We start from the raw sequence: 22,661 nt of genomic DNA, 5'->3' as shown, positions 1-22,661 counted from the left end.
AGTGCGGAGAGAGTATGAGCATGCAGCGTTTAAAGCGTGGAAGTACTGACCTTACTTTGAGTTTGATTCCATAAAAAGTGACAAAAACATTAGTGTCCGCTGTGCGTGGGAAGAAAACTTCTTTTTACACCAACAAAACCCCTAAACAAGCTCAGAGTGCGCAACGACGTGATGGGAAACTCACAGAGAAACTCGCGGATTCTTCCACTGACCACTGCGGCACACCTGCACCAGGGTAAACCTCCGCCTGCCCAACTCCTGCTTTACAGGTGAAAATAGAGCAACAGGACCGCTGAGTCTTTGACTTTATTTATTTTCTGCTGTGTTTTACTTGCATCTATTTGAAAGACTGAGTGTAAAAACAGAGGTTAATATCTGTTATTAACCTCTGTCTCTCTTCCACAGCATTTCTTTTATCCTGTCTTCCTTCTCTCACCCAACCAATCACAGCAGATGGCCCCGCCCCTCCCTGAGCCTGGTTCTGCTGGAGGTTTCTTCCTGTTAAAAGGGAGTTTTTCCTTCCCACTGTTGCTAAAGTGCTTGCTCATAGGGGGTCATATGATTGTTGGGTTTTTCTCTGTATCTATGATGCGCCTTGAGGCAACTTATGTTGTGATTTGGCGCTATATAAATAAAATTGAATTGAATTGAATTGAAAAACAAAAAAATTTATTTTATGTGCTGGAATGTGCAGAAAATAGGTTTAAATGTTCAACTAATTTATTCAAGTCAGAGAATGTTGCATATAATTAAATGTTTGCTTGATGCATAAAGTTAAAAGATTAAAACTAATAAAACAAGTTAAAAAAAAAGAGACTTTTCCATTTGATTACATTTTGTATGATGGATTATGCAGAAAAAGTAGAATTGGGCTGAAAGATCTATCGCTTTATCACCTCTTCAGGTTGTAAATTGTGTTTTAAAAAGTAACTAAGTAACTAAGTAATTAATTACTTTTGAAAATAAGTAATCAGTAAAGTAATGGGATTACTTTTGGGGGGAAGTAATCAGTAATTAGTTACTGATTACTTTTTTCAAGTAACTTGACCAACACTGGCCTCCACATAGCGAGTTTGAATCACAGATTGACCATTAGCAACAAAAAAAAAAGGCATGACTGAAAAAATCTGGAAATGTTAAAAGGAAACATTTCTTGTGATGCTGAGACTCCCACATCACACAGCAGTCAGACCTGCTGATTCAAAGGCGAACCTGCCACTGAGAGATCAGTGACGGCATCGCTTCCGACCGGTGGCACTGACGTCACATCTTATGAAGACTCTAGAGCGGCTCTTCCTCAACCTCCTCCGACCACAGGTACAACATGCCCAGGACCCACTACAGTTTGCATACAAGGCGGGTGTCGGAGTGGAGGATGCCATCCTGTACCTCCTACACAGAGCCCACTCACACCTGGATGGGGGAAAAGGCACGGTCAGGATCCTGTTTCTTGACTTTTCCAGTGCCTTTAATACCATCCGGCCCTGTATGCTTCAGGAAAAACTGAACAGGATGGAGGTGGACCCCTGCCTGGTGGCTTGGATCTCCGACTACCTCACTGACAGACCACAGTACGTCAGGCTGAAGGACATCACGTCTGACACAGTGGTCAGCAGCACAGGAGCACCACAGGGAACTGTGCTGTCCCCTCTTCTCCTCACCCTGTACACCTCTGACTTCTGCTACAACTCTGAATTATGCCACATTCAGAAGTTTGCAGATGACACGGCCATCATGGGGTGTATCTGGGATGATCAGGAAGAGGAGTACAGAAGTCTGGTGAGGAACTTTGTCGCATGGAGTCACACAAACCACCTGCAACTCAACACCTCAAAGACTAAGGAACTGGTTGTGGACTTTGGGAGGTCCAGAGAAGGTCCACTGCCGGTTCAGATAGAGGGGGAGGAGGTGGAGGTGGTCAACAAGTACAAGTACCTCGGGCTGTGGGTGGACAATAAACTGGACTGGTCATGCAACACAGAGCACCTGTATAAAAAAGCCCAAAGCCGACTGTACTTCCTCAGGAGGCTGAGGTCTTTTAACATCTGCAGGAAGCTCCTGAGGATGTTTTACCAGTCGGTGGTTGCTGGAGTACTTTTCTATGCTGTGGTGTGCTGGGGGAGCAGCACAGCAAAGAAGGACTCATCCAGGCTGGAGAAACTGATCAGGAAGGCTAGCTCTGTGGTCGGCATGAAGCTGGACACTCTGGTGACAGTGGCAGAGAAAAGGACATTAAAGAAACTGATGGACATTATGAACAATGCTGGGCATCCTCTGCACACGGCCATTAACAACCAGAAGAGTCTGTTCAGTGACAGGTTGCTTCTCCCAAAGACAAGAACTAACAGACTTAAAAACTCCTTTGTCCCACACGCCATCAGACTGTTTAACTCCTCTCTGGAGGGGAGAGGGAGGGGAAACAGGAGGACAAAGGAGGGGGGAACAACTAAGCTGTAGTGCCTCTTCACCTCACTGTACAATACCTTGTGCAATACTTTTTGTAAATAGTCAACAGTGCAATAGACTCAATACTTGAAATGTGCAATTCACTTGTATTTTTATTTTTTATTCCTATTTATTCTATTTATCCCCTTCGTATATTTTATTTATATTTGTCTCTGTATTTATATATGTGTGTGTGTGTGTGTGTGTGTGTGTGTGTGTGTGTGTGTGTGTGTGTGTGTGTGTGTGTGTGTGTATATATATATATATATAACAGTTCTGTAACTGTAACTTCGGTCGTTGCTGTGCTTTTTGGAAGTCGAATTTCCCAGAGGAACCCACCCGAGGGATTAATAAAGTTCTATCTTATCTTATCTTATCTCTTATCTTAGAAAGGCTGGAATGTTGCACTGCACTTCAATGCTTTCATTTTATCCCTGATATCGTGCTACCTGCAAATCTGTGGCACATATTCAGGCTGGTGGCTGTAAATGTTTCTTACAGAGAGGTTGCCCTGTCATGCCTTCAAGTGCTTTCTGACTCCGGGGACATCCTTTCATACCCTTACCAAACACAGTGAGTCTGACAAAGCCTGTTAACATATACACACATACAGCCACATGTGCCCACACTTACACTCGCAAAGAAACACACTCACCTGTGCAAGCATTTGCACACAGATAGCTGTGAAGCTGTGAGGTTGATAGGTACTCTCAGTCTGCCTCTGCAGTTCTGTGTTTCACACTTTGTTCTGTTCTCATGTACACTATTTTCTCTATCCACCTTTCCACTTAGTCACAGTGCACTTTTCACTTTGCTTTTCTGTTCCCATTATTTCTCACCTTTTCCCTCGTCTTCCATCTTTTCCAGTCCTTCCCTCTCATCTCCATTCTCCTCATATCCTCCATATATCTCCTCCTACTCCTCGTCAACTTCGAGGCTCGCACTGACTCAGTATTCTGCAGGTATGGTGTTTTTATGGCAGTCTGAGAAACATTCTCTGTTGGCACAAGGAGAGAAAAGGTGGGATACACTGTAACTGAAAGAAAGTACCCTGGACTGATTACATCCCTCCAAATGGAAAGCACAGACAGTTATTTAGTGTTCTTTTTAAGGCCATCCACATTTCAAACCCTCTGGGAATTTGTACTTCACACAAAGAAGTGAAGTGCTTCATTTTAAGTTTCAACTAAACCGACACCAACTGTTAAACAAACTGGAGGAAAAGTTTTTAAAAACGTTAATGCCAGTGTAAAGGCAGAAACAGATTTATTTTAATAGTGTGTATAGTGTCTGCAGATGGGGACAGAGCAAGAAAGGGATGGGCTGAAAACGTAGCATCTCAAAGTTCTTGGCAAACCCATTTCCTGACCCTTCTGAAGAATAATACTTGGGGCTTGGCAGCCTTTACTTTATTTCAGCGGGTACACTTTGTTCCCAGAGGGATGGATGTGCTCCATTCATGCCAGCTTCACCTTCACCGTCCTGGACCTTGTCATGGGATTGTTGTTGCGCTTACATAATCTTCTGGCAGTACTGTGCATTTTCACCACTAAATACCTCCCATCTCACCGGGGCATTACACTCACACAAGGATGGACATATGGATGCATACGTACACACAGGCACGCACCCTCCTGCTCAAACCTCTATCTGTACTTGCGACTTACCCGCATCAGCCTTTATACTTGCTCAGGCACACACTTTTATACGCCTGCACATACACACATTGTATCCCAGCACTCTGGATTAGGGGTACAGATTAAAGATTACGGCCAGCACTGGGATTACACAGTACTTTCCTGCCCCTCCTCCATCACAGGACAGACCCACCTCTGGCCCTATCATCTACACTGGTGATGTCATGCACACAAAGAGAAGAGAGAGGATTTTATGTCACTGATATTTATTCCTTAATCCTAAATTAGCACCCACAAAATGCCATTTCTGCTAAGGATTGTCTTCTCTCCTGTTATATATATCTGGCTATTCCTCTCTCTCTCTCTCTCTCGCTGTTACACAATAAACAATGAAGTCATCTTTACATTACTGGCTCTCTCAATGCAATTACTCACATTAATCAAAGCTCCTTCTCAAATGTCCCATTCCCTCCCTACTGCGTCATTTCCTAACTCAATTGAAGAGACTCGGAGATAGAAACAATAGAAATTATACGACGAATGGGAATAGGTTCGATATTAAGGCTCAGGTAACAGTACGTGATGGAGGAGAAGGACCTTGAGGATGCATGAGTGAAGTTTCCAGGGAATCTGTCTCCTACAGTAGATGGTGTGCTTAACAGGTGTGGGTGAGGATTGCCTGAGGACTGTGGTGAGATGGTATATCGATTGCTGATTCACTATCTAGATCCTTCATATTCTACCTGGGCGTTTGGAACCTCCTGTGGGGTCACAAGCTATTTTAAGGTAGACATGAGAAGAAGATTTTATATACAAATATACAGTATTACATACAGTATGTGCAGTGTTAACAGTATGAGTTACTATCAGGTGAAAAGACCAGTGCAGTATTATATACAGTATATGCGAGGCTAGCAGCAGGAGTTACGATGAGATAAAAGGGAAGCATTAAAAGTCATTCTGTGTCATATCAAGACTGACAGACTGTGAACAAAAGAAATTATGTCATTAAAATCTAGCGGTGTCAGTCCAGCGATTGGTGAAGAAACCAGCTGCTTCAGGGATGCAGGGACACTGCCCTTTAGAAATAAAGTTTAACTTGAACTTGACAGACGTTGCACTGAATCTGCAGACTTTAGCAGAGTAAAGAGAAGCTTAGTGGGTAGCTTAGGGTCTGTTGACAAGGCTGGCATAAACCAGGCTGCCAGAAGCATCGGCATTCACATTTGTTCTGAAACTGACACGGTTGTATCTGTGGCGCTCCATCGTACTGTATATTTTAAAGACTAATAGTAATGACGCTCCTTCAGTCTCTTCTGACTTCAACAACTGGGAAGCTTTCACAGTGTTTCATCAGTAACTCTGTTCCTCTTTAATACGCTGGTTTTTGCCTCTCCGTTTCCTTTTATCTGTCTGTCACCTGAAGGCATCTTCAGAATAATTTATTTGACCCCAATAGTGAAGTGACTCAAAGACCTTTCTCTTCGTTTTTCATTTTTGTTTCTTTTTAGGTGAATGCCGTCATGCCATTTGGGTGCCTTGCCCTGCGAGATGGGCGAACGTATGACACCATATCTGATGTCACAGACAAGTATGAGTTCGGACAAGTCCTGCGAGCGTGAGTGCTATAAAGCTTTATGCACGGATTTCTTTTCCCTCCTCTCCATTGTAAACATTTCACAGGCACAAGGTTTTCATTCACCTCATGAGTTATTTTCTGAACTGGACAGTTCTCACTACAGCTTTGGTTTGGCATATTAGAAGGTTTCACTGCAGGAATGACAGAAGGTAACAGCGCGATGCTGGTGTGTAACAGACAAATGTGACAAATTTGTCCGTTTTAGCCAATTGTCTCAATATTTTTGATTGTAAAAGTTCAGGAAACACATTGTTCGAAGGCTATTGTTTATTCACTGGATCTATTATTTATTCAAAAAATATTTAGACATATTGCGTAAAACCTCTGAAAATCAGTTTGCTGCTCAACTGGCTGAAAACGAACCATTTTCTTCTGCGCACCCCTTCGAGAAACACGAACTCACACACACACACAGGCAGGCATGCAAACCATACACACAAATACCAATCAGTGTAAAAGGCCATATGGCAACATCAGCATCTGGCCTCAGAGATTTCTGCTCATCTTTTATATAACACACACACGCGTGCATGTACACACACACAAACTTAAAAACACATTAAGTCAGAATTAAGTGCAAAGCTTTTGCTGTAGGCCTGTACATGTGCTTCTTAAAATTGTGTTTATCGCTTTTTCTTTTTCATTCTCATTGTGAAACATTGCAGTTTAATTTTCCATCACGAAGCTTCCCTGAATCCATTTGGGTGAAGTACTGAATGCCCCAAAGGCTCAAAACCTAATGCCGCCCAGCTGATGGGAGCTGTAAGACCCATTTCAACCCTTCTATCCAAAGCTTCACCTCCTAATTAAATTATTTCACTGAGTTTCACCAAAGCAGCCAGTGTACTCTTTGTGCCCCTAATTTGAATATTATTCTGTCTCTCCTGGACCGCGCTCTCATACAAAAAATATCAGAAACTTTCATCCTTCTTCCAGCATTTACTCTTTCTGCTGTTCTCAGTCTGTCTGTCTTTCTGTCCATTTCTTTTTCTTATCGCGTAGGAAGGAGTTCTGCGAGCTGTGCCTGGCAAAGGACAGACAAACAGACAAGGTGTTTGTCTGCAAGAAATTCCTCAAGAAAGATGGCAGGAAAGTCCGCAAGGCTGCCAAGAACGAAATCATGATTCTGAAACTGTACGCAATCAGTTTGTGAACAGATGGATGTATGATTGAGCAATGGAGAAAGGCGGAGAGGAGGAGAAGGAGAGAATGTTTGGATATACTAATTTTCAAGTGAAATGAATTGTGCAATAATTCTTGTTGATATTGTAAGCTGAGATGTGAATTGTGCTTTTTGCTTTATTTAGTCACCTGACAGACTCCTTAGCACCTTACGTTTGCACGTAGCGTCCTACAGCCTGTGACTTCTTTTGCCTCTTCCAGGGTAAACCATCCAAACATCCTTCAGCTGATAGATACGTTTGAGACTCGGAAGGAATATTTCATCATCCAGGAGCTGTGAGCATTTCTTTGAACTTTTCCACCGATTGTCTTTCTCGCGTTAACATCATTGTCAGTATCTGTTTGAGTGTCGTTTTTGTGCATGTGCCGTAACACAAATCCAGCAGCTCGAGGGTAGGAGTTGAGTCTATCCTCTTATTACTGTGTGCTCTGTTGTTGCCCTCAGACACAGGGGAAGGTGTTAGATTTGATGAGATATTTGCTCTTAGTAACACTCAACATTACTCAGTGCTCCTGAAGCACTGCTCTGCTACAAGAGAGTCTCTGTGGAGAGCTTGGGATCGATACACTAGAACTCACCTAATCCACATCACTTGTGACTTGCGCATTTTGATATTTGCAGCTTTATTTGACAGCAATAATAATGACTGGAGCAGAGTGGACACATTATTTATGCCGTGTTACTGAAACAGAGAAAGACAAACTGCACTTGCAGTCATTTGTGTGTACATCGGGCTATTTATGTGTAGCTCACACATTAGCCCAGGCACCAGACCTCCTGCTGGAAGCATTACATGATAATCATTGTCATCGTTCATCTCAAAATGTAACTAAGTATGTTAGAGTAATGACCAGAGATGGGCAGTAACGCGTTACAAGTAACCTGTTACTGTAATCTGATTACTTTTTCCAAGTAACGAGTAAAGTAAGGGATTACTATTGCAAAAACGGTAATTAGATTACCGTTACTTTCCCGTAGGAACGCTGCGTTACTGCGTTACTAAAACCGTGATTTTTTGCGAGAATGTCTCATGACAGTGACGTAAGCGAGTGCGCCGTTTGTGACAACAGCTGTGTGCAGATCAACAGTGGTTCACATATCGATTGTGGGAGAGAGTATGAGCGTGCAGCGTTTAAAGCGTGGAAGTACTGACCTTACTTTGAGTTTGATTCCAAAAAAAGTGACAAAAACATTAGCGTCCATCGTGCGTGGGAAGAAAACTTCTTTTTACAGCGAAAAAAACCCCTAAACTTCCAAGCAAGCACCGAGTAGCTACGACGTAATGGGAAACTCACAGAGAAACTCGCGGATTCTTCAACTGACCGCGGCACACCTGCACCAGGGTAAACCTCCGCCTACCACAGTCCTGCTTTACAGGTGAAAATAAAGCAAAAGGACCGCTGAGTCTTTCACTTTATTTATTTTCTGCTGTGTTTTACTTGCATCTATTTGAAAGACTGAGTGTAAACACAAAAACTATTTTATTTTATGTGCTGGAATGTGCAGAAAATAGGTTTAAATGTTAAACTAATTTATTCAAGTCAGAGAATGTTGCATATAATTAAATGTTTGCTTGATGCATAAAGTTAAAAGATTAAAACTAATAAAACAAGTTAAAAAAAAGAGACTTTTCCATTTGATTACATTTTGTATGATGGATTATGTAGAAAAAGTAGAATTGGGCTGAAAGATCTATCGCTTTATCACCTATTCAGGTTGTAAATCGTGTTTTTAAAAAGTAACTAAGTAACTAAGTAATTAATTACTTTTGAAAATAAGTAATCAGTAAAGTAATGGGATTACTTTTTTGGGAAAGTAATCAGTAATTAGTTACTGATTACTTTTTTCAAGTAACTTGACCAACACTGGTAATGACTAATAGTATCGTTCTTAATTGCTCAGCAGTGCTGGCTCCAGCCTAGCAGAGAAGGTTGTTTATCCTTCGTAAATAAAAGGAAACTGTGCTGCAAAAAGACTGAAAGTGGTTTACAGTGTTTCAAAATAGCCTTTTACATGTCATGGGATTTTTAGTAATACGTGTACTTGTGTGTGTGTGTGTGCATGTGTGTGTGTGTGTGCATGTGTGTGTGTGTGTGTGTGTGTGTGTGTGTGTGTGTGTGTGTGTGTGTGTGTGTGTGTGTGTGTGTGCGACTGCACGCAGTGCCACAGGAGGAGATGTTTTTGACTGGATTCTGGACCAAGGGAACTACACAGAGAGAGACGCTTCCAATGTCATCAGACAAGTCCTGGAGGCTGTGGCATACTTACACTCCCTCAACATAGTTCACAGGAACCTGAAGGTACATGCTGACTGCCTTTCTGTGTCTTATGGCGTGTGTGTGTGTGTGTGTGTGTGTGTGTGTGTGTGTGTGTGTGTGTAGTGAGTGCCACTACCATAAAAAGATAAAAATAGATTAGTGACTAACTAACTTTGTCGAGTGAGCGCCGTCACACTCCAGAAAGCAATATTAAGTATTTAGTCAGCACAAAATCTTTGGAGACACATAAAAGCATACTTCTGCCATCCCGGTAATGACTGAACGTTTGATAACATTGTTACCACGGGAGTAAACACTGTCTTTATGGCTTGAAACAATCTCTAGTGACAGACACGCATGCAGAGAGATTCATATCTTTAGCGGACATCATCAAACCATTAGGAATGAGCTACAACATCTCGTGGGCTTCAGACTCCCTCTACTGGTAAAAGATGAAATTTTATTTTGCTTAAACCTAGGGGCAGGAATCAGATTATAAACCAATCAAACCAAATCAAAATCGAATAAAAGTGAAATTGAAATAAATGCAGGACTAGAAATGACTTCTTACAGGGAAACCAATACTTGTGTTAGTGTGTTTGGGTTTGGCTTTGTCGTGGTCCAGAAACAACATGATAATTTGTTGCACATATTCCAGCTACATTGCTAAATCTGCTGGTTCATTACATCTTAATTTTGCTTGTCTTGCTAACAGGTTGACTTATCAGTGTTATTGTTCTGACTTAAGCATGCCTGATGTGAAAAAAACTAAATTGCCTCTTAATCTGGCCTAATCCCTCTATTGTGATCATAACACAAACATTCAGGTGAATAGAGCAGCGTTGCTGTGAACTTTTCTTTTATCTAAGGTTCTAGAGAAAGTCTTTTCATCTTAGTGAATATCTTTGTGATGACTGCTCACTGCTAGTGCTGTTAGCTACATTTGGCAGAGTCAACTACTTTATTTTGCTGGACCATCTTGAAACCTAGATTGGGATTAAGGGATCGTCTTTACATTGTTTTCATTCTTACTTATTTAACAAAATCTTCTCTGTGGCCAAAGCTAATACTTGATCCTGTGCAGACCATTTGAATTAGTGTCCCTCGTGGCTCAGTACTAGGACCACTTTTGTCTTCTATATGCATGCTGCCTCTGAGACAGATCCCTCACAGCCACATGCCCCATCACAGCTATTTAGATCACACACAGTTATTTGTCTCTTTGCAATCAAAGGTCTACACACCTCTATAAGTGACATCAAATGATGATTACTCTTGTACTGATGATTTGCACTGGAAGGCTGTCAGTTTTGCCTCGATTAGCCCACTAATGACTTTTAAGTAAATGGCCTTGAGCTATATGATATCAAGGACTTATTAACCCCTTGTGTGTTATTATTACCTTACTGGAACTGTTTTCGACATATCAGGATAACATTTAATGCTACAGTTCCTACAAAATAGAAGTTAAGTCGATTAAAATCATCACCTTTTGGATTGTTAAGAATTTTCACCACTGTTTTGTCTGAAGGTCTTTTAGTTGTGAGATGTTTGAGGGCTCTCTTGCATGCACTGGATGTTTCACATCCCTCCCATCTGAATAGATTTTTCTCCTGAAAAGCTTTCTTTGGTCTACACAAACACACTGCTCCTAAAGGCATCTATCTTCACTGGCAAACTAGTTTTGCTCCAGTACTCATTTTCGACAGGAGAGATTTGTTTCCTGAGCTGCTGATTACATACAAGAGTTACCTGCAGTCATAGTTTCTTGCACGCATGAAGTTTTGTAGTCTCACCTCTTTGAACTTGAATATACTGGAGTTTATGCAGCTGTTAAATTATTTGGAGATCCATTTTCGCAGAAATGTGTAAGCCAATAGTTTTCATGAGACTCACTAAATTTATGACCTCTTTGTGCAAAAAGTACATAAATGTACATTTACCATCGTTCATTGTAAGTTATTGTTCCTGTTAAGTCCAATAGTACAGAGCATAAAGACTGACAGTTCTTTGGATTTGTACAAGAGTTGTTTTGGCAAATTTGATGGACATTCACTTGGTCCTGATCTGTTAAAATACCCACCATCAGATATTTAAACCAGTGGCCCGTTTCTTTGACTCCATGGTGTCATTTAGTACGTGTGAAATTGTGTAGGAATGCTATTTCGTTTCTCATTCTCTGTAGCTGGAAAACCTGATGTACTACACAGAAAACAACCATAACAAAGTAGTTTTGCGAGATTTCTACCTGTCCAGATTTGAGAACGGACCAATCACGGAGCCGTGTGGAACACCGGAATACCTGGGTAAGTAACTCCAGACATCACTTTACAGTGTGTGGCTTTGTTTTGGAACCAAATTTTCTTTTCAGTTTTTCTCCATCTATTATCCTGTTTTCTTTTTTCCCATCTTTGTTTTCTTCTGTTGTGTAAATGTGACTGAGGACTTGTTTTTTTTTTTTTTTTCTCGCCTGTCCCATTTGGTTCTTTAGCCATCAGAATTGTTGTCTGAAGACCAACAAGGATACCCAATGGATTTACTTTGCCAAATGGATCATCGTGGCATTGCCGTATTGGTCCATTTGGTCGATCTTTGTTTTTATTATTTATTATATTTTATTTTCAGATGTTACAGACGGGACAGACATGAGTGAGAGATAGGAAAGGGAGAAAGAAAGAGGAAGGAAAGGAAAAACAGAAGGGGAGAGGGACAGTGAGAAAGGGGGGGAGAAAAAAAATAAAAATCTCCTGGATCACCTGTTGAGAGAAGAATAGAAAACAAACAAAAAAAGACAAAAAAAAAAAGAAACAAAGCAACATACTAAACACAACACCATCGCATTAATCTAGCTAAGTGTAAACAGCAGTAAATACTAAATATTCAATGTTGTTGTGCAGCACGCAGGACAGATGTGCTTCGAAGTAGCGGCCAAGAAAGGTGTAATTTGGGTCTACGAGCAGTGAACACCCGTGTGCATACCTGTGTGGATCAGCGCGCTTGTATTCCAAAGGTTTCTCCATGTAACGATCTGCTAGGGAGTGTGGGGGGGCCACAGCCCCGTCCTCCAGGGTGTGAAGCAGGTATGGAGGAGATCAAAACTCCAGACATCCAGAGGCCCCCAGAACACAAGAAACCATGGAAGACCAACAGAGGGGCAGCCGCGCCACTGTTCCAGTAAGAGCTGAGGAGAGTCCCAGATGAGGGCTCACTCAGCAGCCGCGGAGCAGAAGCCAGGGGGAGTTGCAGTGACGCGCCCGTGAGCTCCGCCGGCCGCCAGCTGTGCCTGAGTGACCGAGCCCCAGGCCGAGAGGCCGGGGGCACCCCACCCCCGAAGGGGCCCGAGCGAGCCCCAGGCTCCAGGCCCCGATAAGCGGCCGCCAAGGAGTGAGCCGGTGTGTACCTGGACGCCCACCCCCAGGTGACTGAGGACTTGTGCTACTGAGCATTCAGAGTTCAACCCCAACAACCAGCCAGTACACTGACAGAAAACATAAGCAGAACTGCAAACAATCAAACTCTTCTATTCATCTCATTTCATGTGCGCTGTCTCTCCTCTCTGTGTCACTGAGATTAATGTGAGGGCAACTTGAAGTACACGACTGGGCCTTGGCCTGATTCTCTCACCGAAATGCCAGGACAGTTATTCATGATGCTGAACTGAGTAATTACACTAATAAATAAGGGAAGCGAATAGTGGCCCTGGTGGGGAAATGATGCAAACAAATAAAAAGAGGGAATTAAAACTGGAGATAGCCTTCGGAGGTAAGTTGCCCGTGCAGCTTAGAGGCATAAATATGGTGTGAAGGCTTGTAAATAAAATCCTCGGACATTTCTCTGCCTCTTACACACATTCTGTATCTGCTTCATTCATTGCTGTTTCTCAGCTCCTGAAGTGGTGGCTCGTCACCGATATGGCCGTCCTGTGGACTGCTGGGCTGTGGGTGTCATCATGTTCATACTGTGAGTCTCACTGCTAGTTACAAACACTGTGATGTAACACTCACTAGGCTTTAACAGGATTACTTTGTTTGATATATATATATATATATATATATATATATATATATATATATATATATATATATATATATTAGGGGTGCAACGATATTCGTATCGATATTGAACCGTTCGATACAGTGCTTTTGGTTCGGTACGCATATGTATCGAACAATACAATTTTTTTCAATTTTTTTTTTTTTTTTTTTTTTTTGTGTCCCGTTTGGATCTATAGCCATCAGAATTGTTGTCTTGAGGCCAAGAAAGATGCCAAGAGGATTTATTTTAAGTGGATCATCATATTGGTCCATTTGATTGACCTTTATTATAATTATGAATTTATTTTATTTTCAGTTGCAAACGGGACAGACATGACTGTGGGATAGGACAGGGGGAAAGAATGAAAGAAAGAGGGGGAGAGAAAGAAAGAAAACCAAAGGGGAGAAAAAAAAAAGAACAATACAAAATTTGTAATTTATTTTATCAACTTTCCTTCTGACGATGCTGTCTGTGTTGAGCGCTCAGTGAATCTGCATTTGACTACTCCGCCTAGGCTCGAGAGTGCAGCCTAGGCGGAGTAGTCGAACGCAGATTCACTGAGCACTCAACACAGACAGCATCGTCAGAAGGAAGAGCGCAGGGCAAGCTAGCAAGACAGAAGTGGACCTCCCCCACCCTCATTCAGATCTGGCGTTTGGAATTATTTTGGTTTTCATGTGACGTATGACCCTGAAGGTAAGCGAGTCATGGACTAAAGTAAAACAGTATGTTGGATGTGCCATGCAATGCTCAATTACATGGGTGGGAGCTAGTGTGTTAGCGCAGTTAGCTCGTTAACGTGTTGGCCGTCTAGCCCCTCTGTATAGGGTAGCTCGTTAACGGAGATTTGCCGTGTTGTGGCGTTAAGGTTATTTCAACGAGATTAACCTGAAAGCACTAGTGGGAACACAACGAATATGACTGCACATTTACACCGACATCATCCTAGTGCAAAGACAAAAACAACAAGCACGCATGCTACAAACTTTAGCCGAGTCATTTAGACAGCTGTTAGCACAGGATTCTCCTTATGGAGACCTGATATGTTTAATATGCTGCTGAGAATATAGCCCAGAAGAAGCGGATAGTATAGCTTTTATTTTGGAAAGAGACATTTCTCTGTAATAAACTCTCTTTTCCAAAGATGAGTGATTCCTCAATCAGATACAGGGCTCGCAATATCGCTAGCCCGACGTCCCGGTGTTCCAGATCTACTGGCGTTTAGATCAACTGGCGTTGGTCGAACAGATGTGTGGCAGACTTGCGTTTCAGGAGCTGCTACCGACAAACCAGCAAAAAAACGCCAAATGTGTCACCTGTGACACTTGTGAGGTTGTCTCAAACACACTCCGTCAGTCTTGATGCTGTTGAACAACAAAATGTTTAAAAATGTGGCGAGTTCACCTGGTGATATCCTCATGCGCGACGCGATCGCGAAAACAGCAAACAAGTAACACCACGCCGTTGTTGTTCACAGGACACAAAGAATAAACGATCGGGAGACTCTTGTCGTCGTCATCGTTCCCCTCGCACGGTTTATTCCTCCGAATTCAGCGTTTTTGCTTCACAACTACAGCGTGCTGTTTACTTTGTGCACTAACATGGAGTCGAGTCAACCAGCGCCACCTCTGGCCAAGTGCCACAGCCTACAGCCAGATCAACCTGTGACACACATCTGCACCACGTTTGAATTCGTGTCATGCACATTTGTACCTTTCAATTGTGTCTGTTTGTGCGTCATGCAAACAAACCTTTGAAAAGAATGAAATGATATCATGTATTTATTATCAGCCTACATTTGTACAAAATTCCAAATGACATACACATAAGAATCACCATCCTGATATCAATACTTTTGCCCATACGAAAAATGTCGTGAACACACTAATATTTCACCAGTGTTGTAACATCACATGTCGTTAGCGTAGTCTGTCTGTGTCTGCCCTCTGCAAACAAACATGTTAGAGTTGGTTGTGATATACAGTCTGCATAAGTGTGGTCAATCTAATAAACATTTGTAAGGAGATGGCAGTTACTGTGAATGTACAGCAGTTACACAGTGATTAGTAATAAACAGCCAGACAATGACTCTGACAATCTCATTCAATCTTGCAGATTGCACCTTCTGTGGAAAGTGGTACCACACGGTGTGTGTGGACTTCCCTTGTGCAGAAGGCGACTACAAATGTTGTGGGTGCTAAATAAACAGAAAAAAGTGATCCCTGTTGTCTTTGCTTACTGATTGTTTTTAGTGTTGACAATCCACATTGCTGGCATTGCATCTTTCAACATGTTTGTGGGCAGATTTGGATGTACCAGGGGTAAGTGCAGCCACTCAGCCTCTACTCACTGTGATCATAGCAGCAGGTGCAGATGTGTCACAAGTTAATCTAGTAGTGGCCTATGGTCATGTGTTAGTGGTGGGAACAGTCATATCCACTCACTCTCACTGGCTGTTTATTACTAATCACTGTGTAACTGCTGTGAATTCACAGTAACTGCCGTCTCCTTACAAATGTTCATTAGATTAACCACACTTATACAGACTGTATATAACTCCAGCCATGTTGATGGATTGCCTATATTGGCTGGAAATATTAATTTCCAGGGAAAAGACACAGACAGACGATGCTTACAGGATGTGATGTGACAACACTAATGAAATATTGATGTGTCATATTTGTCCAAGGCGTATTTCATTGTTATGGAAAAAGAGAATATCAAAATCATGATGACCAATTGGAGTGGTGATTTCTATGACTTTGTGTATATAATTTGGAATTTTGTACAAATGTAGGCTGATAATAAATATATGATATCATTTCATTCTTTCCAAAGGTTTGTTTGCATGACGCACAAACAGACACAATTGAAAGGTACAAATGTGCATGACACGAATTCAAACGTGCTGCAGATGTGTGTCACAGGCTGATCTGGCTGTAGGCTGTGGCACTTGGCCAGAGGTGGCGCTGGTTGACTCGACTCCATGTTAGTGCACAAAGTAAACTGCTCGCTGTAGTTGTGAAGCAAAAACGCTGAAACCGGAGAAATAAACCGTGCGAGGGGAACGATGACGACGACAAGAGTCTCCCGATCGTTTACTCTTTGTGTCCTGTGAACAACATCGGCGTGGTGTTACTTGTTTGCTGTTTTCGCGATCGCGTCGCGCATGAGGATATCACCAGGTAAACTCGCCACATTTTTAAGCATTTTGTTGTTCAACAGCATCAAGACTGACGGAGTGTGTTTGAGACAACCTCACAAATGTCACAGGTGACACATTTGGCGTTTTTTTGCTGGTTTGTCGGTAGCAGCTCCTGAAACGCAAGACTGCCACACATCTGTTCGACCAACGCCAGTTGATCTAAACGCCAGTAGATCTGGAACACCGGGGCTATCTCTGCCCTGCCTGTCGGGCTATTGTAGGAAGGAAAAATATATGTCAATGCTTTTGCATTCTTTCAGAAATGTAGCTGGGTAATTATGTCATTGGGTGAGCCACTGCCAATATGTGACATATTGAAATCGTGTTTGAATTTGCGCTTGTTTTTTTGCTTTCACTTTGCAATCGCGCGAACTGTGTATAGAGAGCGACAGCACTGATCTGTGAGTGATGATAATTTGTGCACCAATTCCTCTGACATCGTCTTATTAATCGTTAGCTTACTATGCAAACATGACAAGTGAAATCTCCCGCAGCTTAAACATGTGAGAGGCTGATCGCGCAGAGAATCGCTGAGCTTATGTGAGTGCGGCAGGATATATATTTCACTACGATGACCTGGATGACTGAGAACCTTCACAGACAGATATATATTTTAGTTCTGCTGAGCCAAATAAGACAGGTCAGGGTGAAGAAGTGACAGCCAAAGAAAAGCTTACCACAAAACGGAGAAGTTATGACAAATCAGACTATAAGGCAAAAAGAAAGTGCAGCTTTATGGTTTCATGGACAAAAGAATTTCTGTGGCTGCAATATGACGAGCTAAAAAACAACACGCACAAGGGTTAGGGTTAAATTTAAAAACTGTACTTTTGTGTTAAAATATATATTTATAATTTTAATAAATGACAAATTAAAAAGGCATGAACATTTTTTTTTGTATCGAAAAAATATCGAACCGTGACAAAGTATCGAACCGAACCGAACCATGAATTTTGTGTATCGTTGCACCCCTAATATATATATATATATATATATATATATATATATATATATATATATATATATATATATATATATAAGGTCTGTCCATGGGATAGTTACGCTTCTTCTGTCTCTTTCTGTGTTTTTTTTGGTTGGTTTTTTGTTTTTTTGCAGCTTGTCGGGTAACCCTCCCTTTTACGATGAAACCGAGGAAGAAAACACCGATCTGCATAATCGCATCATTTTCTGCCGGATTGTTGCTGGGGATTTTGAGTTTGATTCTCCTTACTGGGATGACATTTCACCTGCAGGTATACAACTCCACCACATGGTGGCAGTGGATACTTCACTTTCTTTCTTAATACGACAGTTTATCAGTAAACTTCATTTAGAGCATCAGTAGGTAAAACATTTTGTGGCACTTTTTTATCAAAATTGCCATGGTCATGAAATATTTTGCAGAGCAAAACTGAAAACAGCACAGAATGTTTTAACGTTTTCACTTTTTAAAGACTGCATATATGATTTCTTAAGATGCCTCGTTTGCCTTTTCATTGCTCTTTTAGCTAAGGAGCTTGTCTGTCGCCTGATGGAAGTGGACCAGATGTTGAGAATCACAGCGCAAGATGCGCTTTTCCATGAGTGGTAATCATGTGTACATGCTGACAATAGCAACAGGAATCTTGGCACACAGCTACATTTACTTGTATGTTGTGTCTCAGGATTGCAGGGAACGGTGCATCAGAAAAGAACCTGAAGGATGGCGTGTGTGCCCAGTTTGAAAAGAACTTTGCAAAGGCCAAATGGCGGGTATGTATTCACTCCTGCTCTGTAAATGTGAGATTAAATGAAGTTGGAAATAATAGCAGCAGAGGCATATTGGAGGAGAAACCAGGTGAAGACCAGGGTGTTAATGTGCTTTTAGCTCCTAACACAACTCAGCAGAGGTATGTTTAAAGTCTGTGAATGACATGGTGGAACTGATAAGGCGATCCAGGGATGAGACTGGTGAAGACAAAGAAGGAAAATGGTGGCAATGCTAACCTAACAGCTTAAGTAACAGCAACAATCCTCTTCTCTCTTTCTCCATGTGGTTCCCAGGAATTAAAGGTATTGTTTTTCATTCTGAAGGACAGTGGAAGGGCAGAGCATGGGGAGAAGCTCACATTTAGTCCAGAATGACTCGATAACACGTCTCTCTGATAGCCAAATATGCTTTTAAATTAAAAAGAGGTTTTTATCAGAAGCTATCTCTATAAAAATCAGTTTGGAAAAAAGGTTATATTAAATGTTAAACCCAAGCCAGCTTTGAGATGTATTGATCATGTCAGGGGCCGTTGAAACTCTTCCCAAGCTCTGTTCCTGCCCACTGTCACTCTGCCTGTCCCAGAAGAGATCCATCCACTCTGCCCCACTTTTGTCATTGGATTACACCCAGATGTTCAAAGTGGCCTGCTCTACTCCTTTCCTTCTCCTCATCTGCACTGGTTTATGAATCCAGATCTATAAATGTGAGATAAGCAGCAGAGAAGCAAGGTTTTTTTTTCTTCACTACGTTTGTAGTATTTAAATTAGTGTAGATAAGGAGAGGGTCAAATGGAAAGGACATAAGGGTTCTTAGCCACTGTGAACTTATGAACTGCCGTGATTTATACTGTAAGGCCCTCTGGCATTCCTCTTACGTGAATCCTGGCCCATTGTCCCATACTGTTGTTACATTTAAATCATTTTTGAAGCAATACAAAGAAATCTCAGTTAAGAGATATTGTTCTCAGTAGCATTTTTGTGTCCTAGTGGCTTTTCACTTCCAGAGAATTCAAGGGAATTCGTTTCCCTGGTTTATTAGCAGTTATTAAGCTCACACGTTCCCCCCTGACTCCTTCAGTGTTTGTAGAGCAGAAGGAATCAGATCGGTGTAACATTTATAAGAAGGGGATTTATACACATTTGCTTGATTACTTTTTCCAGTCAGCAAGCACTCAAGGAGTTTCTTGGGGAGGGTGAGACTTGAGATTGATTTAAACCAGGGCACAATATGTCATAGCCATTTATAGCCTTCTGGAAGTAAACAACCGGCACTAATCTTCCTTCATGTCACACAAATCATATCTCAGCTCTTAGTACGAAGTTGCAAAAATCATGGTGTGTTGACAGGCTTTTTTCTCAAATGCTTGTACTTGAAGCTTATTTTTTAAGCTTTTCCATGACTATGTTATCAAAGTATTTTTTTATTAGCAGGGGGGGAAGAGGAAGTATATTTTAACGAAAATGAAATGTACTGCAAATCTAATTCTTTACATCCTAACCATCCTTCTCTTGTTTTTCTTCTACTTCTGTCTGTTTCGCAGAAAGCAATCCGTGTCACCACCTTCATGCAACGCCTGAAGAATTCAGAAGCATTGATTGATAGCTCTGCTGAGGTTCAGGGCAGTGAGGAGGCAGGGGATGGTGAAGGGGGTGCTTCGCAGGGAACAAGTGATGAGGGAGAGAAAGGGATGAGTGATGGTGGGGTAACATCAAGTAGTGTGTCTTTAGAAGTTACTATTGAGAGTATGCCCTCTGGGATGGACCAGAGTAAAGAGACAGTTAAGGCTGGAGAAAAACAAGAGGAGGTAAAGATGCATATAGGCCCATCTGTAGGAACTTCGCCATCAGGTGTAGAGGACCTTTTCTGTCAACCAAATGCAGTCCCCAACTGTACCCAGGAACAGCCTGACAAGGTTGGTGCAAAGAAAGGTGCAGGTGACGGAACCAGGAAAATGGCTGCAAATTTGGGCCAAAATAAAGCTGTCCCAGAATTCAAACAGACGCCTGCGGTGAGCCCTGAGGCCTCAAAGCTATTAGACAGCACTTCGGGCATTAATCTTGACAAAAAACACATATCGTCCTCCCCCGACCCCAGCAGCAAACGTAAAATGGCTGCAACACTTCATGCACCTTCACACACAGCATCCGCTGCTGCATCAGCCTCACCGCTGAAGAGACCAGTCACACAAAGCGAGCAAAAGGATGAGACTGACGGAAGTTGGTGTCAGACACAAGTACCTGAAGCGGTGGCTGAGAAGTCTGTGGTGGCGCCAGTTACTCCAGCAGTGGGGCCAGGTACAGGGGTGGATGGAGGACTAGAAGTTAGGCTCAGGGGCAATGAGAGTCCAGTAGATAGGCAGGACAGGAATGCCAGAAGAACAGATAGATACAGCGCTGAGTTTAGTATACCAAGAGCAGGTGCTACACCGGGACAGGCTTGCTATGCAGTTGGAAGCTCTGCTAGCTTGGGCCGTCATGCCACACCATACAATCCAGAGGTTGGGGCTATGGGGATGGCTGGGAGCTATGGGAGTCCATACAGTTCCCTGTATACGAGTGGAGGTGGTGTAGGGAGGTATGGAACTGGGCTACAGCACAGTGGGGGGACTTCAAGCGATTGGCAAATGGACAGTGTGATCGAGCAGATAGAAAAGCAAATGGCTGCTGTGCTGGAGAAGATCGAGGGAGACATGCCATCGCTCCTAGAGCAAATCAGTGACTGTCCTGCTGATCAACCTCGAGCTCGGAGCACACACGCTTCTCCCGCCACCTCTCGTGCACGCCCCTCACAGCGGTCCACATCTGCAACCACCGGCACCCCACCACCACTTCCTACCTCTCCCAGACCTGTGCTGCCATCTCTTCCTCACATTAGCATTCCTCCTCCTGCCTATCCCCCACCATCTCCACCCACAGAAGCCTCACCCCAGGCGCTGGGAGAGCAGGAAGACAGAGATGGACAGGCGGCTCCTGCTCATTCCAGCCAGTCACCAAGACCTGGGATAGGCAGGGGACTATGAGGCAGGTGTGCATGATGCAATACACAAAGGGAAAAATACCTGGAACACTGTATTCATAGTTAAACTTAAGGATTTAATGACTGTCTCACCCAGAAGGACTGCCTAATTGTGCTCAAAAAGAGAAGTTATTACACTGTTGTTTGGTTTGGCTGCATATACCAGATGATCCTACCCCCCTCTGACATTCCAAACACTTTCGTCACTGGAGTCTAGAGGGATTAGAGTACAATATATCTCTGTACGACAGCTTCACAGATCAAGATCTTAAAAGTTGGTTATGCTAAATCCAGATTGTGTGCCTAAATGTTTACCACACAACCACCTCATATGGAAATCCAAGCACTCAACAAATTTGCAAATTATGAAGCTGCACAAATAAGAATGGCAAAATCCTCAACTAACAGTGAAAGAAAAGCTCTAAATAAAGTATTGTCCCCTAAAAACTGTAAATAAACAGAATCAAACTAGGTTCCTAAGTCATATTTTTCTTCCATGGTGTGAACTTCCTCATATCCAAAGTGACATTTACTTTTTTTCCTTTTTGCTCAAAGCAGATTGTCCCATGATTTTTTTTCAGTTACTATGTATTTATGTGGCTAGTTATTCTGTTGTGATGGTTGGTGTCACAAAGTTGTACAGAAATATGTGAAACTGATCTGATAAAGCCATTCCCCTGGTTGCAGGAAATTATAATTTGTTTTATTAAACGGTATATTTAAACTTAAACTGTCACTTAGACTTATGAGTTGTTCCACATCTGCCGGAGAGCTGGGGGAAATATACTGTATAAAGGCTTTGCAATAACACAGTAACACTTACATTTTCTCTCCTTTTTTCCCCAAACATTTCCAGATAGTTTGTTTTCATTTGCTCCAGTTTTGTCAGCACATTCATTTGGTACCGTTAACTGGACAGTCCTGCCTATTTTATCCTTTTCATCATAAAACTGTTCTGACTTTTGTTCTGCTATTGGGTGTATGTAATACCAGATTCTGTGCTTTTCTCCTGAACAAGTCTAGATCTCCACTATTCTGTCCCTATGTAAAATGTGCACTGTTTGCAAGTCTTTCAATAAAAGTAAGTCAGTAAATACATGCATATATATTGAGTTGTTTAAAATCATTTGATCACTCTTCAAAAAAAACATTTTAGAATTACAGCCGAGTTTTGTTTTGTTTTTTACGTGCTTAATCAACATTTATCCAAAAGGCACATTTCTGACAGGCGTTCTATTATGTTATCCTATGTGCCTACAAGTCCCATAAGGCACTGCGTGAACTTCGGTTTAGTCCATGCTTGTAAGGGTACGGGGGTGGAAAAAGTAGTCTTGTTTCTAAATAAACAACTAAACCACAAAGCAGTGTAATATTCAGTACGCTTTATCTTCTAGATGGGATGTGTGAGCGTTAACGATTAATTAAAAGACAGAGCAGACACAAACCAATCATATTCATTTTCAATTAACCCCAAGACCCAGAATGATGGTTGTG

The 22,661-nt window shown here is 42.1% G+C and overlaps 1 protein-coding gene across 1 annotated transcript in view; it reads left to right on the top strand.

The window, feature by feature from the left end:
* The window catches only part of camkvl (CaM kinase-like vesicle-associated, like), a 47,781-nt gene extending 25,524 nt beyond the window's left edge, over positions 1-22,257 (top strand). The window contains exons 2-11 of the mRNA XM_085394113.1: positions 5,594-5,700; positions 6,724-6,855; positions 7,105-7,179; positions 9,066-9,204; positions 11,348-11,468; positions 13,047-13,122; positions 17,519-17,655; positions 17,911-17,989; positions 18,067-18,154; positions 19,693-22,257. Of these exons, the coding sequence (XP_085250239.1) occupies positions 5,606-5,700; positions 6,724-6,855; positions 7,105-7,179; positions 9,066-9,204; positions 11,348-11,468; positions 13,047-13,122; positions 17,519-17,655; positions 17,911-17,989; positions 18,067-18,154; positions 19,693-21,171 (2,421 nt within the window). The 5' untranslated portion in view covers positions 5,594-5,605 and the 3' untranslated portion in view covers positions 21,172-22,257. The remainder of the gene's footprint in view (positions 1-5,593; positions 5,701-6,723; positions 6,856-7,104; positions 7,180-9,065; positions 9,205-11,347; positions 11,469-13,046; positions 13,123-17,518; positions 17,656-17,910; positions 17,990-18,066; positions 18,155-19,692) is intronic.
* Positions 22,258-22,661: the final 404 nt, after the last annotated feature.

Source organism: Rhamphochromis longiceps, linkage group LG20, assembly GCF_057381845.1.
Source record: "Rhamphochromis longiceps isolate RC_006_pf linkage group LG20, R_longiceps_female_GT1.1, whole genome shotgun sequence".
NCBI classification, from domain to species: domain Eukaryota; kingdom Metazoa; phylum Chordata; class Actinopteri; order Cichliformes; family Cichlidae; genus Rhamphochromis; species Rhamphochromis longiceps.
The sequence above is the reverse complement of the archived record's forward strand: the minus strand, read 5'-3'. Positions and strand labels throughout refer to the sequence as shown.